The 15,672-nt window shown below is 42.7% G+C and overlaps 1 protein-coding gene across 2 annotated transcripts in view; it reads left to right on the forward strand.

Moving 5' to 3' along the window:
- ASB3 (ankyrin repeat and SOCS box containing 3) overlaps positions 1-15,672 on the forward strand; it is a 78,247-nt gene that overhangs the window by 30,787 nt on the left and 31,788 nt on the right. For both annotated transcript variants that reach the window (XM_063123830.1, XM_063123829.1), the window contains one exon: positions 4,878-5,036. In XM_063123830.1, coding sequence (XP_062979900.1) covers positions 4,878-5,036 — 159 coding nt within the window. The remainder of the gene's footprint in view (positions 1-4,877; positions 5,037-15,672) is intronic.

Here is a 15,672-nt window from a genome sequence, read left to right on the forward strand (position 1 = left end):
AAATAAAATAAAATAAAAAATATTCTTCACTTTATCTCATTCTCGCCTTTTTTTCAATTATATTCTGAATCGCATGGGCCCCAAGGCCCCATTTAAAAAGTGTACCCGCTGTGGTACGAAACTACCTCCATTGGACGGCCACAACCTTTGTGTTATCTGCTTGGGGGAAGGCCACAAAGTGGACGCCTGTACCCATTGCCAAGCCTTTTCAAAGCTTACAAGGCGGCATAGAGCAGACAAATTGCGGGCAGAGCTGTGGGAAAGGGCGTTTGCATCGGTTGATAAACCTGCAATGGCTTCTCAGCAACAGCCAGTAGCGCGTCCAGCTCCTGTCGAGCCACCAAGGATTCAGACCCCGCCAGGAAACCCCTGCGACGCCAGGGCGAACCCTGATTGCCTCAATAGCAAAAAAGCTAACAAAAAAGGCACGTACTCCGAAGTCAGCGGAGATCGTGAAACAAAAGAGGGCCAAATCGGCCAAAGGCCACGATCAGCGTAAAAATCGGGCATCGACATCGACCGCACCATCGACGGCTGCCCCTACTCCTCCTTCGATAATGGAGGCGGCTTCGATCGCCGTACCTTCTTCGATATCGGCGACCGCTCCAATGCCATCGCCATCGCTATCGGAGGGTGAAATTAGAGACAGCGTATCGCGTCAAAGTAGAGAACCAGGATATCCTACAAGGGGGTCGGTAAGAGGCTCACCTCAACGAAACTTACCTGCCAATATCCAACCTCGACACGAATATCGAAGATCGCCCACACCGCTCGACTGTCGACCACAATATCGACGCTCACCAGATTCAGCCCGTTCACTCGATGATCGATATCGGGAGGACGAACGTTACTTCTACACCAGACGATACCGATCCAGATCTCCTGTAAGGGAATACGATAGGCAATCAGACTACTCTCTCCCACCGAGACCGACCTATTATTATAGGGACTGGCATGAGGAGTATGATCGACAAGAAAGTCGACTATCAACCCCTCGACGTCGACAACCACCTTCTGCTACGATATCGGCACCAGGACAAGCTACCGAAATGCTACCAGCTCCAATGACGTTAGTCGAACCTACAGATCGAGGTCTACAAACTACACTTTCTGTAGTAGAGCAAACCGGTGATATCCAAACCGTGCAAATAGCTTCCTCATCCGATGACTATTCCTCAGATTCAGCCTCTGGTATTTCACCTACTCCATCAATACCATCGCCAGATTCCGTGGTGGAGGCACAAGGTTCAGTCTCCCCGTCTGAGGGACTCGCCCATTTTTCAGACCTCATTCAGAGGATGGCGCAAGCACTGGGCATAGAAACTTGACAAACCTTGGAAAAGTTAGTTGATCCCATTTTCGAGGCAATATATATTGAGGCAGCAACACCAATTGCTATAACCTTCCTACCAACTTTAACCAGGGCAGTCAAAGAATCCTGGAAGGACCCGGCAACATTACAACCATCATCTAAGAGGCTAGATAACATGTACAAAGTCCTGGATAAAGACGCGGAGTTTCTTTTTACACATCCTCAACCGAACTCGATTATCGTAGAGTCTGCACAGGGTCGATATCAAAGAGTGCATACAGCACCAGTAGACAGGGAGGGTAGACGCCTCGATTTAATGGGGCGAAGATTTTACTCTACTGCAGCACTAAGCCTTAAGGTATCTAACTACCAGGCTACAATGTCCCGGTACCAGTTGTTCCTATGGGAAAAAATGATGTCTCTGTGTGATAATCTAGGAGATGATCAAAGAGAACTAGCAAGAGTTTTCCATGCTGAAGCCACCAGGATGGCGAGACAACAAATAGCCACAGCTAAGCACCAAGCCGATTGTGGTGCAAAAACCATGGTCGAGGCAGTTGCCCTGAGAAGACATGCCTGGCTCAGATCCGCTGGTTTGTCTTAAGAGGCCAGGTCACGTATTGAAAGCCTTCCTTTTGATGGCACAGGTTTGTTCAATGCCACAACCGATGAGGCCATGGATAATGTTCAAAAAACGAGTGCTCTATTAATCACATCCTGTCATTTTTTTAATATTGGTTGACGGGTTTAAAAGTTTCATCTTTAAAGGTGTACTTGGCATCTATATCCATGTTTCATGACTGTGTGGACGGTCTTACTGTTTTCTCCCATCCTATGATTAAACATTTCTTAAAAGGTTTGTTAAATCTAAACCCACCAGTAAGAACATTTTCACCTTCTTGGAGCCTATCAGTGGTCCTACATGCACTTTCAAATAAGCCATTTGAACCTTTGGCAACTACTGACCTGCGCCTCCTGACTTTGAAGGTCGTTTTCTTGATGGCAATCACGTCAGCAAGACGTGCCAGCGAACTATGTGCGTTAAGGATAGATGAACCTTACCTCATATTCCATCTTGATAAAGTAGTACTTCGTCCTGATGCTCAATTCCTTCCTAAAGTTGTCTCCAGTTTTCATGTCAACCAAGACATTATTTTACCAACTTTTTTCCCAGCACCTTCATCTGCGTTGGAAAGAACCTTGCACTTGTTAGATGTCAGAAGGGCCTTAGCCTTTTACAAGGATCGCACTGCCTCTTTCCGCCAGTCACAACGCCTATTTGTATGTCATGGACAAAACAAGAAAGGCTTACCAGTATCAACTCAGAGACTCTCTTCGTGGCTGGTGCAATGTATCATCCTAGCTTACCAGTTGCAAAAGTTAGACCCCCCGACTTCAGTCAAAGGGCACTCTACTAGAGCTGTCTCCACATCCTCTGCTTTTCATCGTGGTGTCACGATCCCAGAAATATGCAAGGCAGCAACATGGGCCAGACCGATGACGTTTGTATCTCACTACAAACTGGACGTCAGGTCAAGGTCCGACTGCTCCTTTGGCAGAGCCGTGTTGTCATCTGTCTTTACCTAAGGACACCAACCCTCCTCCGGTGAGTAAAAGCTTGCTAATCGCCCATATGTGTGATGCACAGAGACCACGAAGAAGAAGGACAGGTTGCTTACCTGTAACTGTGGTTCTTCGAGTGGTCATCTGTGCAGTCACACAAACCACCCACCATACTCCCCACTTGGTGTTCATCATTTGTTACTAATGTTACTGTTAGTATTTTTTCAGATACACCTACAGGTGTCTATACTCCTCAGACGAGGCTCTTAAGTCTCAGAAGAACTGGGGATTCTGGGCGGGAACCCTCCTGCACATGCGCAGTGGAGGGGGAGGGTTTCCCGCCCAAAATGCCTTTTAGCTATAGAAAATTCCCAAAGCAGGGCTTCGCGCAGGCGCCGAGCCCATATGTGTGACTGCACAGATGACTACTCAAAGAACCAGTTACAGGTAAGCAACCTGTCCTTTTCCATAGCTTTGGGTATTTTAGCCTGATTTACTGTTCTCATTGCTGTGATTATTCCTTTATTTCTGTTTTGTGTAACCCCTTCCCCCTTCATATGTTTTAATGGGATTTTAGACTGTAAGCCTCTAGGCAGGGTATTGCTGTTTTATTTGTATATTCTGTACAGCACCAAGTACATTGTTGGTGCTATATTAATATTAATAATAATAATAATAATAATTTTTGCTAAGGGAACATGTTTTGATGGGAAATAGCCCTACAACTCCCAGCATTGCCCAGCCAGCCACGATGGGAGTTGTGGGACTTTTGTTCCCATCTAAATAAGATTGTGCCCTGAGGGTATTTGTCCATCTAACCTAGTATGGTGTAAGTTGAGTTTCAGCACCTCTTTTGGGTGTAATTCAGGGGTTTTAACTGAAGAAGATGATGATGATCAAACCATTTGTATCCTGCCCCCTCGCTCCTCATTCTGTATTATTGGGATCTCGGGTGGTGTACAGACAAAATCAATTCAAACGGTGTAAAACAATAAATAATTTGCACAGCTAAAATGTATTAAACCATTAACAAGCTAACACCAGTAAAAATTTAAAATAATAAAACAATTAGACTAAGTGCAGCTTTAGGCAAATTTAATCCTCAAAGGCTTCGATAAAAAACACACATTTTAACTTGGTGCCGAAATGATGCCAGTGTTTTCAACAGCAGCCCCCACACAGAGTGAATTGCAGCCGTCTAATCGGGAAGATGGCAGGGATTGAAGCTGGGACCTTCTGCATGAAGAACATTATTTATTATTATTATTATTATTATTATTATTATTATTATTATTATTATTATTATGTCTTTTGCCCAATACTGGGCAGAACATGTGCTCTACCACTGAGCTATGGTCCCTTCTCTCTACATATCCAAAAGAATGAGATGGCAGAATAGACTGTATGTCTTTGGACTGCAGGTGGGGGAATGCCACTTTCAAATGCTACCTCCCCCCCATAAAAAAAAGGAGAGAAATCCTGCAAAGTGCATGAAACATACACTCCCTGTATGTTACTTTTCTACTTTCAGGGAGGTGTAGACATGGGGTGCATTACAAATATGGTCTCTTTTCTGTAGTCTGAAGTGCTATGATCCATTTGAGCACCTCGCAATTCCACCACCACAATGGCCACGCTGGCTGGGGATGTGAGTTGTAGTCTGATTCATCTAGTGGGTACTAGGTTGAGGAAGGCTGCACTAGAATGTTCTGTTGTGCCTACCTGCTCACTTGCTTTGCAAACATCACATGTTGTTGGTTGCCAGGAATATGGTGCTAGTTGGGAGAACCTATTCAGACAACCACTTTTTCTGTAAATTTCCCCACTGTGTGCTAGTACTCAGTCTCCTTGTGAATGTGAAACGCCATCATTTGCTTGAGCTTCTCGCTACATACTAAACAGAGCCAGGGCAAGCAAGCTTCTCACACTGATTCCATTTCAAAATGGGCAATTTAATTTTTTTTAGAATGTTTAAAAGACTAATCTTTTATATGATCCCCAGCACCCTCTGATAACTACATAAGATCAAAGACATTTGAGGGCAGTTGTCCGATACATCTTTCTGCAAGTCGCGGAAGCTTGGAATGTGTTGCTATTCTCCTGGAATCCGAAGCTGATCCTAATGAGCTTACTAATGAAGAAGCCCCACCTTTGTTTTTAGGTGAGTATAGCCTACTCTGAAAATGTAGGAATGATCTTGGCTATTAATATTTTCCATATTTCGATGTTCCAAGCTTTTCTATTTTCATAACTGGTCATCATCAGCTTAATTGTACTAGCCATTTGTCGTAAAAGAATGCAAAGATAAAAAAAATCGCAAAAGAATGCAGCAATTGTCCAAAACTTTATTGTGATGTAAAACTTCAGCTACCAAGAAGACATGTTTAATAAATGCATTGTAGTGGAGTTGTTACCTTAACATTTCTGTTGCTCTTTATCCTGCAAAAAGCCCAATTCCCAGCTGGTTTTGTGGTTGTATCCATCAAGAACCCTTGAGGGCATACATGGATGGAAATCGTAAGGCAGAGCATGCCTGTGTAAAAGGGGCATGCCAAATCTAATAAATAGCTTTCAAGCACACAAGTGCAGTGTTTGAGCCATGAAGCATAATCATCTAAAAGAATGTACAATCGACAAATCAATCCAAACAGCAGTATCACGAAGCTAGTTTTAATTAGTGCCTTTGCCTGAAGAATGCTTAAAAATGTCAGTTCAATAGAAGTGCACCCACAGTGATCAATTAGATTAACTCTAGTCTTCCATGACTTTGTAAACAAACTGCATCATTTTGTTGTTGTTGTTGTTGTTGTTGTTGTTAAACAGAGGCTGTAGTTTAACTTCTTCTCTTTAGATGGCTTTGTTTGAGTCTCAGCAGCTTATAAGATGGGATAGGGCTTTTGGTCTTTTTTTTTTTTAAATAGCAGCTTTCTATATTGAAGGACAAACTACTTTTGCAACCTGGTGGAGTTTTCAAAAGCAGTTTGTGATGTGACTTGTGTTTACGCTAACGTTCAAATTTTAAGAAGCCAAAAATTCTCGCTGAGTGTAGAGAGGTCCCCGGATGCACTTAAATAATTGTGTTCTCTCATTAATATTATCTATCAACTGATAAATCAGATGCGTGTTTATTTCACTTCTTTTCTTCTCTATTTTTTAAAAATTGTATTATACAGTTTTTATAAATTGTATTCTCCACAGACAAAGACAAACAAAACAAGGAAAATGCATCAAATTTAAATCTAATTATTGAGTTGAGAGAAGTACATTTAACGTATCTTTCACCCTTTAACTTTACAGACAAAAATATAGGTGGAATCCATTGATTCCTTGGAGGTTTTCTTCATGGGTCCTCATAATAAGAAATTACATTTAAGGGTGAAATCCTCTGGCCCCTAGACCGCATCTGAGGGGCCATAGGGTACTTCAGATTCCTAGATCTAAGGTCGGAGTCAGTGCTCCGACCTCAGAGGGGGAGGGGAATCCACGATCTGTCCCCTCTCCACCTCACAGCTGGCATAGAAAGAACTGGGCCGGCTGTCTCTGAGGTCAGAAACACGACCTTGGGGGATAAGGAACGGGCATTTTGGTGGGAGGGGAGGAGACGGGAGAGGCCAGGATACGAGCTGTCCTGGGACTCTCCAGCCTCCTTCTCTTCCTGTCTAAAATGCTTTCGCTAGAGAGGCAAAAAAAAAAAAAAAAGCCCATCTAGTGAAAATACAGGGTGCAATGACGGAGAAGTGAAGATTACCTGCCCTGCATAAGATGAGTGTAAGCCTCCCAAGTTTGGGGACTTAATGATCAGCCTATTAGGATTGCACTCTTAGTCTCTTTTCCAAAATCTGAGGAAAGGCTTTGACAGATATTGCTGCATGTAAGGAAAAGCCACTTTTAAACTAAAAATCGAAGTGATGTCCCCCATCAGATTTCGGACAGGAACATCTTCAGCTGTTAAAGATGGTTGGAAGAGCCTTAGACAGGGCCTGCCTTGCGAGTAGCAGAGTGAGACAGCTGCCTCAAGCAGCTGATTTTGACTTGCCATGAAAGGGCAGCAAATGGTTCATTATATTTCTATACTTCTGGGCAGTTCACAAAGATTTAAAACCCCTTAAAGTACATTATACAAAGTGCAAACCCGTTTATATATAAGAGACAGCATACACATGGATAATATGTATCTAAAAGCAGTTTTTGGGTTAGTTATTTAACATATTTTTTTATTGTTGTTGCCTTTTTGCTGCTGGAAGAGGAGAAATATTTCTGGCATTTTCTGCCTCAGGTGCCAGAATGATGTGGCTGGCCCTAGGTACTGTGTACTTTGACTTGGACGGTGGCGGCCTGCTCAGCCTCTGGCAACAAAATTTCTTTGCTCTGTCTTGCATCTAGGGAAGAAAGTTTGTGCTTTCTTGTCCATACGTTTCCTCCAAATTTCAGTGCTGGAAAGGAAAGGCTTCAGAACATTTGGGGAGGGATCGTAGGGTATTGTGATGCTACTAACCACAGGAATAGTGGAAATAATAGTGATCCTTAGTATTTGTTGTGTGCCAGCAGGTGTCAGTGTGACCCAAGGAATTGCGAAATGCTGCCCTGTTTTTATACAGCTTGCATGGAGATTTATTCACATAGAAAATGGGGTTTGTTTGTGTTTTGGAGAAGCGGGAGGCAGTGACGATGAAGCCAGGCGTTTTTCTTAAGAAAGGCGTTCTGCTGGCTTCTGGTTCTGTAACAGTTTAGCGCCTGGATTCGCAAACTCTAGGATGGAACTAAGGCATAGTAGGGATGGTCATAAGACTGTGACTGGGAGTGATGGTTTGTTTCAGGAAGATGCACAGCAGCTGGGAGTTCTTTCTAGAAGTGTGTGCGTGCATGTGCACTCACTGGGACACTGAGCAGAAGCTCTGCAAAGAGCACTTGGAGAAAATGGATGTTCATGTCCGTTCATTCATTCATTATATTTTTATACCGCCCCAAATCTGAAGCTCTCTGGGTAGTTTACCTTTAGGTGAATGTTTCATTCTCTTCGCCTACTTCCCTTCCAGACCAACAAACTTCGTCTGGATGGGGCAGCTCCTTCACCTGATCCTGACATGATAGGCTTATTAATCCTTTCTCTGGCACTGAGTATCTCAGAAGGCAGAATAAGTTTGTTTCATTCTCTTCGCCTCCTTCCCTTCCAGACCAACAAACTTCGTCTGGATGGGGCAGCTCCTTCACCTGATCCTGACATGATAGGCTTATTAATCCTTTCTCTGGCACTGAGTATCTCAGAAGGCAGAATAAGTTTAGAAATGAAGCCTGAATTTGAGAAACACTGGAATATGTAGGTTTTTTTTTGTAGCTACATGCACATAATACATACATAGTATATCTGTCTCTTTTCCAAAGTCAGTGTCCACATATAGACTCTGACAGTTAGAAACTGGAGGGGTGGGTGAGATGGGAGAAGTAGAAATCCCTTATATCTGTGGATAAGTAGTGCTTAACCTTCCGATGGGCATGGTTTCTGCATAAACACATCCCTTACGCTGCTTAGGTGTTTGTCCCCCACCTGCTGGGGCAGGTCTAGGTGGTCATGTGTCCTTCTTTACAAAACTCATCCCCTTATTTGAAGGCATTCTGTATTTAGGAGCATAGGAAGAGCCAGTGTGGTATAATGGTTAGAGTGGTGGGCTGGGACTCGGGAGATCTGAGGTTCTTGTCCCCACTCAGCCATGGAGCTCACTGGGTGAGCTGGTCACTGACTCTCAGCCTGACTTACCTCACAGGGTTGTTGTGAGGATAAAATTGAGAGGAGGAGGAGGAGGGCCATGTAAGCTGCCATGGGTTCTTTGCAAAAGGGAAAAATGGTGAGATATAAATGTAATACTGAAATATACTATATTGGTCTATCTCGGCTAGTATTGTCAACACTGACTGGCAGCAGCTCTCCAGGGTTTCAGGCAAGATTCTTTCCTAGCCCTGGAGAACTTAAGAAGAGCCATGCTGGATCAGGCCAAGGGTCCAACTAGTCCAGCGCTCTGTTCACACAGTGGCCAAGCAGCTGTTGACCAGGGGACCACAAGCAGGACATGGTGCAACAGCACCCTCCCACCCATGTTCCTCAACAACTGGTGTATACAGGCTTACTGCCTCTGATCCTGCAGGTTGCACTTAGCCATCAGGACTGGTAGCCATTGAGAAGTCAGGGACTGAACTTTCTGCTTGGAAAGCAGGTGTTCTGCCTCTGAACTACAGCCCCTGCTGTTGAAGGCTGTCCTATCCAAGTCCAGTTTGAAGATAAAGTACTTTAAGTAGGGGAAATAGGGATTCCTGAAGCTGCCCAACAGTACTTGGCCAGCAGACTGATCAGGCACATGGGTCACCTGGTCAGTCCTCCCGCTGTGATGAGATGCATTGTGTTAGATATCAAGATAAATTTATAATGGGTGAGATAGAGAATATGGGAAAGATGGTTTGGGAAACACATTTGATGGTACAGATAGGGCAACAGAGTTGGGAGGGAATATGGAGACAAAGAGTGTTGAGAAACATGTCGGTGAGAATTAAAGAAAATTATTATAAAATTATATGGAGGTGGTATCTAACCCCAGTGAGACTAAATAAAATAAATAAGCTGTATTCAGCAAATTGTTGGAGAGGTTGTGGGAAAAAGGGAACGTATTTACATATGTGGTGGGAATGCGAATATGTACAAAAACTGTGGAAAATGGTGTTTAATGAGATAAAAGAAATTGTTGGAATGAAGATTGAAGAGACACCTAGTGTGGCATTGCTATCATTATATGGAGATTTAAAGTGTAATAAAGAAATTAAAGAATTGATAACAAATTTGCTGACAGCAGCGAGATTAATTATATCTAGGAACTGGAAGGTTCAGGGAGATTATTGTATTGAAGAATGGTATAAGGAAATTTGGGATATTGCCATTAATGATAAATTGACATGTAATATTAAAGTAAGAAGAGGCATAACAAATACGAATGAATTTGAGGGAATTTGGAAACAGTTCCTGGTATATGTGTTCTCTAAGGGAAGTGGAAAACCACCACCAGAAGAAGTACTGAGATTTTGGAAGCAGGAATAGATCCCAAAGGGTGAAGGGGAGCAATTGTATTGTATTGTTTGATTATGAATATTGATAAATTACAAATGTAAACAGTTGAGCTTATTTTTTATTTTTTTCTTCCTTTGATTGATTGTTTTAATGTGATGTTGATGTATTTTAATTTGTGTTAATAAAAATTAAAAAAAAAGCTAAATTTATAATTATCATAGATCACCACAATACATAAGAACATAAGAAGAGCCCTGCTGGATCAGACCAAGGGTCCATCTAGTCCAGCACTCTGTACACAATGTGTTGTGCTTCTATTTAAATCATAGTTATTATTTCTAAAGTCGCAGTTATGCATATCAGTTAGCCTACGCAAAAATTATGTAAACCTCTGCCCTCTTTTGCCTGCTTTTGGGTGATGTGTAAGTTTTTACAAGTTCCCATTTGTACATGCTAAAATTTAAGATTGCAACCTGCAGCTATAATAGATATGTCAAAATAGACAGGTCTGCCTTGAATATTGTTGGGTGCCAAGGCTGCGTTTGCCGTCTACAACGTTTTCTGAACATTGCTTACGAAAACGTGACAAGCTGAACCAAGGTGTCTCCAGTAAATACAGCTTTTCCCCCCTTGTGGTTGAAATGCATCTGTTTAACATTTTGTGCTCTTTACTGATTATTCTGAAACGTTTCGTTTTTAGGTGGTTGGTTTACGTGCTCTCCGTTGGGTCTCTTATGTAAATTGAAGGTCTCCCCCTGTTTCTTTAGTTACCTTTTTTTTTAACATGTTGCTGAATATTTTGAATATTTTTTTCATACTTTTCATCATTCTGAGTTCCTGCATATTCTTGCACTTGCTTGGGGCAAGTATAGTTTTTTATTCTTGCGAATACATTTGTGGCAAACGCAGAGGGAGAACAAGCCAGGGTTCCTTCTGACCCTTATGCTGGGCTTTAGAGGCACTTCGAAGCAGTGGAACTTCTCATTGCTTCCAAGTGGTGTCCACAGCCTTGTGGGCATGAGACCCTCCCTTCTCCTGAGTTGGCAGAGAGGCAAGGTCAGTGGCTATCACAGATTTTGGGCTGGTCATCCCAGCATATGTGGCTCATGGGATGCGGTAGATAATTGGCTCTATTCCGAGAGCCACCATTTTGCGTCTGGCTCCACGGGATACAGAAGGCAATATCTAGTGCTGCTAGTAATTGTAGTCTAGGGTAGTTTCTTAGGTTGTGCTAGCAAGAGCTGATTTCCCATTCCACTAGCGCTCATTTCTGCTGGCACAATGTGTTTAGAGCTGGCGGATTGCCAACATTGGATACCGCCCAGAGAAACGTTCTTTCTAGTCTTCCGGATCGTTCGAAATTGCAAAGGAGGTCAGCTTATCTTCTATCCACTGTAGCTCATGAGGTCCTAACTCCAAGCTTTAAGGTTTCTAGATCCTAGTTCAAGTCCCTAGTGGAGCCACCCTCACAAAAGAAGTGCTAACTTAGCATTATTATGGGGAGGGGCCATAGCTAAGTACTACAGGTCATACTCAGGTTCCAAGTTCAATCTCCAGCACCACCAATTAAAAAGGTTCCCAGGTGCAGGACTGTGAGGATCCCTAGAGATTTGCTGCCAATAGGAATCTGCGGAGATTTGTTGCTAATCGGAGGAGAAAATTCTAAGCTTGATGGACTAATGTTCTGATTTGTTGTAATCCAACTTCATACATTCACATTATCCACATCTCTAAGCAATCAGTTGCTTGAGGCAGGACTGACCTTCATACCTCCTCTTAGATCCATGGAGACAGAAGACGTCTCCATTTTCTATCATAAAGTTACAAAATAAACAAACAGATACAACCCTTCACACTGGAAACAAAGCCCCATGAGGGGAGACTGAAAGAACTGGGCACGTTTAGCCTTGAGAAGAGAAGACTGAGGGGAGACATGAGAACACTTTTCAAGTAGTTAGCTACCGAGCCATGTACAAGGTTATGTTATTATCCTGTAAAGCTCTAAACAACTTATTATTTATTTATTTACAATATTTATATACCGCTCCCCATTCAAAGTTTTGGAGCGGTGTACAGGATAAAACGAAATAAAAACAGAATAAAACACTTTAAAATAGATTTTAAAAGAAGCAAAATGAAAAGTGAACCGTGGCTGGTCAGGATACCTAGCGGACCGCCTTCCCTTATACACACCCAGATGACATTTACAATCACCAGAGAAGGTCCTGCTCATCATTCCAAGATGAACAGAATGTCACCACGAAGAACCTGGATGGCGGGCCTTCTTTGTAGCGGCACCCGCCCCCTGGAAAACCCTCCTTTGTGTGGTTCGGGAGCCGGAATATATAACATCTTTCAAACGCCTCTTGAAAACACATATTTTTAAAGAAGCTTTCCCTGGATTATACTTTTTCTGGTTTTATGAAATTTTAAAGTTTTTTATAGTTTTAAATTTTGACTTCTGCATTTTATTTATTTATTTATTACATTTATATACCGCCCCATAGCTGAAGCTCTCTGGTTTTAATTTGTATATTTGTATATTCTGTACAGCACCAAGTACATTGTTGGTGCTATAGAAATAATAATAATAATAATAATAATAATAATAATAATAATAATAATAATAATAATAATGAACTGCCCAGAGAGCCTTGGCTGTTGGGCAGTATAAATATGTAATAAATAATAATAAATAAGTACTTGAAAGGTTGTCAAACAGAGGAGGGCCAGGCTCTCTTCTCGATCATCCCAGAGTGCAGGACACAGAATAATGAGCTCAGGTTATAGGAAGCCAGATTCCGGCTGGACATCAGGAAAAACTTTCTGGCTGTTAGAGCAATACAACAATGGAACCAATGACCTAGGGAGGTGGTGGGCTCTCCCACACTATAGGGATCCAAGAGGCAGCTGGACAACCATCTGTCAGGGATGCTTTAAGGTGGATTCCTGCATTGAGCAGGGGGTTGGACTCGATGGTCTATAGGCTCCTTCCGACTTTACTATTCTATAACTCCAACCCAAGGGGTGATAATAATTTATCCCCAGTGTAAAACAATTGCAATGATGATCTTGGTCATACAATATGACACAGGAACATCATAACTCAGTACACAATCTACCATTGACTTGGTCTACTGTTGGCTTGAAGATTCACGTTTGTTAAAAGGAAACATGATGATTAGTGTTGAGTAAAAAGCCCTCATTTTGGTTTCTTGAGAGAAAAGATTAAAAACCGAATGTCCGTTTGAAAGAGAGGCCTCTTTCTCAGTGTCGCCACTCAAAGCGAGAGCTAGAGTTCATTCACAACAGCACAGTAAAGAGCTACAGGTTTTCAATTGAATTAGGAGAAAACAATTTCTGGGTGTTTCTGAAATCCTGTCTGACATCTCTTCGCTATTCCGAGCTTTGGTGTCATTTGGTCTCAGCCATTATTGAATCTTCCATTGTCAAAGAATTCCTGACTCTATGACCTCCTGATGTGTGAGGATTTCTGGGTGTGAACTGGCAGAGTTAATAAGATCAGTGGACGAGTCAAGTCCAGGGGGAGATTAGGAGCAGTCAAAGCAAAGTCTTAGCTTAGTGGGGAGCAGAAATCTTCTTGACAGTGCTGTGAGACTGCAATAATCAGACAAGCAAAAGCTCAGAACAGATGTATGTTTTTAGTTTTTCTTCCTTTGTTCGTATTTTAAAACCAAGCAAATATCTTAAAGAGATATCTCTTAAAAGTGCCTGTATTTGTCCCTCCTATGTGTAGCTGGTACTAGTTTACATCTAATAGTTATACAAATACATAAAACTTTCCCTCAGCTTGTGCTGCAGCATATTCCATCTGTTTTACCATAATAAAGGGATTAATAGTTCTGTGGGGTATAACATCCCACACACACACAATTGTTGGTTTTAAATCTAAAAGACCATTGCAGTCAGAGGGCATGTCTGCACCTTAAGGGTGTAGAGGGAGGGGGGAGGATCACGGTCTTACCTGCTTCTGTGATCCTCCCCCAGTGTCTTGATGGCCATGCGAAGTCCTGAAAGGAAAGGGGGATGTTGTGGCTGCTATTTCCCCCCCTGCAACAGGAGAAGGAGTGCAATTCCGCTCCTCTGCAAAAGTGAGTTAAAAAACAACAACACCCAATTTACTCCCCACCCCATACCCACGATGGGCATGGACTGCCCCCGCGCATCTCCGTGCCCATTTTAAGAGCCCCGCTACTTGCGGGGAGGAAGGGACAAGTCAGGAGCAGCGGCCACATGGCCTGCGCTCCTCGGGATGGTCCCAGGGCCGTGGAAAAATTGGGTTTTCCACAGTTCCTGATATCCCTGGGAAAGTCCCTGGTCATCCCTGATTGCTCCCAGGATCCATTTGGACATACAGGGATGATCCAGGGATGACCCCGGGATATAGGCATGGTATAGACATGCCCAGAGACCAACTAATGCAAGTGGACATGGAGAACATAACATGTTTCACATCCGGTATGCGTCCGGGGGAGAATCTAAATGACTCCAACGTAGTGAAAACTCATTTAACAACATAACTATTTTTATTTTAAAATTCAATTGCATTTAAATTTGATGTAGACACACATGCATATAAGCAGCATAAAGCAAAATGATAATTCACAACCATCCAAGAAATACACTCAACGTTATCCTTAATCATTTGTTGCTCTTCTGTATAGTTCAGTTAATTCCCATGGAGCCAAAATAGAAGACAACTATTGTTTCACCTTAACTTATATCATTTACCAATATTTCATAAAATCTTAGAAAAGATTGCCACATTTCTAGTAACAGACTAGTTCTTCTTCATGGTCTGTGTGCACCACGCACATGGATCTGTGCCTGTGCGAACCTTTGATTTGGGAGACTTCTATAGCTGAGGAGTTTTGGCAGGAACCCTTCCTCTACTGTCCCAGCAGTGTCATGTGGCATGACTCATCTCGCTTTCCCTCAGTTCTCTTGCGACCATCATTGTGGTAACCTCGTGAGAGAATTTCTCTGCGATCAGTTCATTTGCTATCTTTGCTTGTTTCTATAATTTCCTCTCTCTCTGTCTCTTCTCCATTAATTTTGCTTTATTTTCTTCCTGCAATCTAGTGATTGCTTATAGGGCATATCTCCCCCAGGGTGCCATTTTGTAAATGTGTCCACTGCAGGGGTAAATTGCCGCTGAAGGACAGACATTCACTTTGACTTTTCTCGCTGGGAAAGGGGCATGCTGTTGAATCTCTTCCCCAAGTGCCAGGTGTTTGCTAAACAGGCAATGAGTTGTTGTTTTGATCGCCTGAAGGCCATTCTGTGGAGAAAGGCACTTGAGGCAGTTGAGCCAAAGACATTGGTGGCTCAATTTCTTGATATCCCTCCCTAGGAAGGCTCTACCTTCCCATATGCATTTAAAATTTGAGGGATAAACTGTAGCTCAGTGGTAGAGCACCTGCTTTGCATGCAGAAGGTCTCCGGTTCAATCCCCGGCTTCTCCAGTTAGGGCTAGGAAAAAAGGCCTGCCTGAACTCCTGGAGAGCTGCTTCTAGGCCGTGTCAACAATACTGGGCTAGATAGGCTAATTGGCTCATTCAGTATATGGCACCTTCCTATGTGAATAAGTGAATTGATTTATAAAAATTATTTCCCACTGTTGGGGCTTCGTTTCTCCCTCCGCAACCTCCCCCCCTTTTTCATTTTTGAAGGATGCTGCTATCAATAAATTAGACTATTCATGGTGTTCAGGTTTAATGCTATC

This window comes from Elgaria multicarinata, chromosome 4 (assembly GCF_023053635.1).
Source record: "Elgaria multicarinata webbii isolate HBS135686 ecotype San Diego chromosome 4, rElgMul1.1.pri, whole genome shotgun sequence".
NCBI lineage: Eukaryota > Metazoa > Chordata > Lepidosauria > Squamata > Anguidae > Elgaria > Elgaria multicarinata.